Source organism: Arachis duranensis, chromosome 4 (genome assembly GCF_000817695.3).
Source record: "Arachis duranensis cultivar V14167 chromosome 4, aradu.V14167.gnm2.J7QH, whole genome shotgun sequence".
Taxonomy (NCBI): Eukaryota; Viridiplantae; Streptophyta; class Magnoliopsida; order Fabales; family Fabaceae; genus Arachis; species Arachis duranensis.
The window spans coordinates 102849458-102854659 of record NC_029775.3 but is presented as its reverse complement, the minus strand read 5'-3'; the positions used below and the strand labels follow the sequence as shown (position 1 = coordinate 102854659).

Sequence of the window (5202 nt, the reverse complement as noted above, 5' to 3'; positions counted from 1 at the left end):
AGGAGCCAGAAGAACGATCAACGGAGAAAGAAAAAGGAAAATAGACGACAACAGACCCCCCAGGGGGATCGTAAACTGCATATCAGGAGGATACGCAGGAGGAGGCGAAACAAGCTCGGCTCGGAAAAGAAGTTACCGAGCAATGTTGGCAATTGAAGGAACAGTACCCACAACAAAGTACAACACATCAGAGCCCGAGATAACCTTTAGTCAAGACGACCTAGTTTCAATGTGCCCGAGCCTCGACGACCCGGTGGTGATCTCCATCTAAATAGGAGAGTTATTGGTAAGAAAGGTCCTTCTGGACCCAGGTAGTAGTGCTGATGTACTTTTTTATTCAACCTTCATAAAAATGCAACTATCTGAAAAATCCATGCAACCTTCATTCGGAGAACTGGTTGGGTTCTCCGGAGAAAAGGTCCCAATAAAAGGATACATATGGTTAAAAACAACAATGGGCGACCCCCCATTAGCAAAAACCATTGACGTCCAGTACCTCATAGTTGACTGTCCTCGTCCTTATAACATTATTCTCAGAAGACCCGCCCTGAATAATTTCAGAGCGGTAGTATCTACATTACACTTGTGTGTTAAGTTTCAGGTAGAAAATAACAAAATAGCAACAGTACGCTCAGACCGACAACAAGCTCGGCAATGCTACAATGCCAGCCTGAAGAAAACCAGCATACAACCAGGGGCTGACTAGGGGACGAAAATAATTCATGCCACATCCGAGGTATTGACCCTCGCAGAATTGGATCCTAGGGGGGACTTCTAGGAAAGACCTCAACCAATAGAAGAACTCCAAAAGATTCCCCTGACGACAAAGACCGAACAGTTTACCTATATTTTCTGAGCATTGGAAGGGGAGGAGTGATCAAAGTTAGTAAGACTGCTCCAAGACAACGCCGACTTGTTCGCATGGACACCAACTGACATGCCAGGAATAGATCCAAATATAATCTGCCACAGGCTCGCCATAGACAAAACAAGTAGGCCAGTCGCCCAGAAAAAGAGGAACCTCGGAACTGAAAAGATGAAAGCAGCCCTTGCAGAGACCAAGAAGCTCCTCAACGTCGGCTTCATCAAAGAACTCCGCTTCACCACATGGCTCTCAAATGTGGTAATGGTATGGAAAAACTCAGGTAAATGGCGCATGTGTGTCGACTTTACAAACTTAAACAAGGCATGTCCCAAGGACGCTTATCCTCTACCTTGCATTGATAAACTAGTAGATAACGCCTCTGGATTTAAAAGCTTAAGCTTCCTGGATGCATACTCTGGTTATAACCAGATCCTCATGCATCCAGAAGATCAAAACAAAACGGCTTTGATAACAGAGCACGGAAATTTTTGTTATAAAGTTATGCCATTTGGCCTTAAGAATGCAGGAGCAACATACCAGTGACTAATGGACAAAGTTTTCCAACAACAAATAGGACAAAATATGGAGATCTATATAGACGACATGGTGGCAAAAACCCCAGCGCAAGGATCACACTGTGAGGACCTGAAAGAAGTCTTCCAACAGATTCGAGCATATAACATGAGGCTAAACCAAAAAATGTGCATTTGGGGTTCAAGGAGGAAAGTTCCTCGGATTCATGCTGACCTCACGAGGGATTGAAGCAAACCCAGAAAAATGCGAGGCTATCCTTAGGATGAACAGCCCGAGAATAATAAAAGAAGTACAACAACTGGCGGGAAGAGTGGCAGCCTTATCACGATTCCTACCCGCAGCTGCAAACCGATCATACCACTTCTTCCAGACAATCTCTAAAAGCAAAAAGTTCAACTAGACAGAAGATTGCGAGCAATCATTCACCGAACTTAAACAAATATTGTCATCACCACCAATCCTCCAAAGACCAGAAATCGGTAAATCATTATTTTTATACTTGTCAGTTTCTAACTATGCTATAAGTTCGGTTTTAGTATTTGAAACAGGGAAAATTCAAAAGCCGGTGTACTTCGTCAGCAAAATACTACAACCGGTAGAAACCAGATACCCGAAGATAGAACAGCTCGCATTTGCTCTGGTTATAACAGCAAGAAGATTGAGGCAACACTTCCAAAGCCACATTATAATAGTCAGAACAAACCATTCGCTAAGACAATTTTTGAGGAAGCCCGAGCTTGCTGGACGTCTAACAAAATAGTCCGTGGAACTCTCTGAATATGACATACAATATCAACCTAGGAAAACTCCAAGACTGCAAATACTAGCCGACTTCATCTCTGAGCTAACAATCGAGGACGAGCACACAGAGCAAAACTGGAAACTGTATATAGATGGAGTAGAAAACAAGGATGGGAGCGGAGCGGGTGTAACGCTTAAGGAAGGAGAATAAGTCATAGTCGAACAATCACTATAATTCTCTTTTACAGCAAGCAACAACCAGGCAAAATACGAAGCTCTTCTAGCCGGACTAAAGCTCGCCCAAGACCTGCAAATACCTCAACTAATAGTATACTGCGATTCATTACTCATCGTACAACAAATCAAAGGCGACTTCCAGGTAAAGATCCTTTGTTAGAGAGGTATTGGCTCATAACAAAGGATCTTATTTCAAAATTTGATAAATTTGAAATCATACACATAAACAAAGAACAAAATACACGAGCTGATATATTGTCTAAGCTAGCCACCACAAGATCACAATAACACACCAACACTGACACAACTAACACTCGAAAAACCAAGCTTTGAACTAAATCGCATACTGAGTATCATACAGGTCAGAGATTAGAGAACACCAATTCATGATTACATCAAAATAGGAATCATCCCAAGAGAAGAACAAAATCCCAAACTCTTCCGAAGAAAAGCAACATACTAGATGATGGTCGAAGACGACCTATATAGACGAGGGTTCTCGCAACCTCTCTTAAGATGTATTAGTAAAAGCGAAGCCGAGCAAGTGATGGCAGAAACACACGTAGGAGTGTGCGGAAATCATATAGGAGGTCGGGCATTATCCGCCAAAATACTACGAACAGGATATTATTGGCCCACGATGAAGAAGGACTGCATAGCCAAAGTCAAAGCATGCGACAATTGCCAAAAGCACGCTACAATCTCAACAACACCCGCCGAGAAGTTGCATACCCTGGAGGTAAGCTGGCCTTTCGACAGATGGGGACTATATATACTCGGCCCTTTCCCAAAAGCGCCAGGACAGGTAAAGTTCCTTTTGGTATCAATAGACTACTTTTCCAAATGGATTGAAGCACAACCTCTAGCACGAATAACAGCCGAAAAGGTGAGATCTTTCCTTTGGAAGAACATAATATGTCGTTACGGTATACCGAGAGAAATAATTTCTGACAATGGAAGACAATTAACAGATCATAACCTCGCAACTTTCTTACAAAACTTCAACATAAAACATCGTTTTAGCTCGGTCGAGCATCCTCAAACAAATGGGCAGGTGGAATCGACTAATAGAGTTATTTTGCAGGCTCTAAAAATAAAGCTGGACGACGAAAAGGGCAGATGGGCTGACCTTGTCCCAGAGGTGCTATGGGACTACAACACAACAATCCAGTCAGAAATCGAGGAAACTCCTTTCAAGCTAGTATAAGGTGCAGAAGCCCTTATACCAATAGAGATCGGATTGCCAACACTAAGAGCCGAACTATACGAACAAGATAAAAACAACAAAGCAAGGTGAACCGACCTGGATCTCATCGACGAAGAAAGGGATATGGCCACAATTAGACAACGAGCGATGAAACAATTTTTGGAAAAGCGACACAACAAAAGAGTAATCCTCAGAACATTCAAAAGAGGAGAGCTAGTCCTCAGTAAAACAGAGGATGTAAGAAGACCACAAGCTCATGGGAAATTAGCAGCAAATTGGGAGGGCCCATTCCGAGTTAACAAGGTCCTTGGCAAAGGAGCATACCAATTAGAGACATTATCAGGAGATCAAATATCAGGGAACTAGAATGTATCCTCTTTAAGAAAATATCAGTCATAATGTATATTAGCGCGGATGAAGGTACTCTTTTTCCCAATTTGAGGTTTTATCCCAGCAAAAAATAGGGTTTTTACTCAAAAAGGGTTTTAACGAGACCGGACACCATATTCTACTTTTTTTCAATAAACTATCTTGAACAGATACTTCTAACAAACATGATCCACAGTAACGGCTACACTACTCATACAAACCATATATAGTCAAAATATATGCATATACCATCAAAAAGTCTAAACCGAGCTTCATACTCGGGAAAAGCGATAATAACCGAACCATAAAGTCAGCAACAACTCAAAGAAACAAAAGCCGAAAACTTCGGCATAATCCAAAAACACCAAAATATCAAAAACTACAAAACACTATCAAACTGACAGTCCTCATTCTATCTTATCGCCAATACTAGAACTATCACTTGGCTTGTCAGCCTCATCATCAACGAGCTCCCCACTTACAATAATCTTTGTCGCATCAAGCTTACCAACATCAACTTCGAGAAACAGAACCCGGACCTGAGAAGTAGCTCACTCAAAACCTTGAGCATAAGCCTCATAGACTTCATTCTGCAACTCTTTCACTCGTGCCGCCAGCCCACCATTATCAAATTTCAAAACCTTATTATCTTCAACAGCAGATAAATGAAGGCGCTTCTCCTCAGCCAGCTTGTTCTCTATCCCCTTCAGAGATGAGGAGAGCTCGGTAATCATTTTCTCTTTCCCCTTCAGAGATGAAGAGAGCTCGGCAATCATTTTCTCTTTCTCCTGAATGGTAGTCGACAGCTCAGCAATACCAACAGCATCCTTCACCTCGAACTCAATAGCAAGCTCCTCAGCTCTACCGATAGCAACAATTCGCGCCCCAATAACCTGCAATGAAAGAACCTCAATCAACCAAGGACAGAGTACACGGCAAAAACGAGCAAGAAATTAAAAATACCTGAAGGAAACGGCTAATCCCAGCCCGACCAACTTCTCCAATCATCTTAGTATCATCAGGGAAACGGCACAGCTCGTCAGCATGAATGGCGAAGGGAAAGAACCTTGACCACAGAGACCTCATACTATCATCCTCGCGATAGACATGAAGCCTCTTCTGGGACTCATAAGCAGCTTCCACAATGGGTAGAATAGGAGAGTTCTCCTCTTTACTTTCAACCATCTCGGCACGCCCCTTTTCTCTTTTTCTCTTCGAACGAGGATTAACCTTGGCCTGTCCCACAGGT

General features: G+C 42.5%; 1 protein-coding gene across 1 annotated transcript in view; it reads left to right on the top strand.

The window, feature by feature from the left end:
• Positions 1 to 1408, top strand: part of LOC107485361 (uncharacterized) — a 2279-nt gene extending 871 nt beyond the window's left edge. The window contains exon 2 of the mRNA XM_016105888.1: positions 973 to 1408. Within this exon, the coding sequence (XP_015961374.1) occupies positions 973 to 1408 (436 nt within the window). The remainder of the gene's footprint in view (positions 1 to 972) is intronic.
• Positions 1409 to 5202: the final 3794 nt, after the last annotated feature.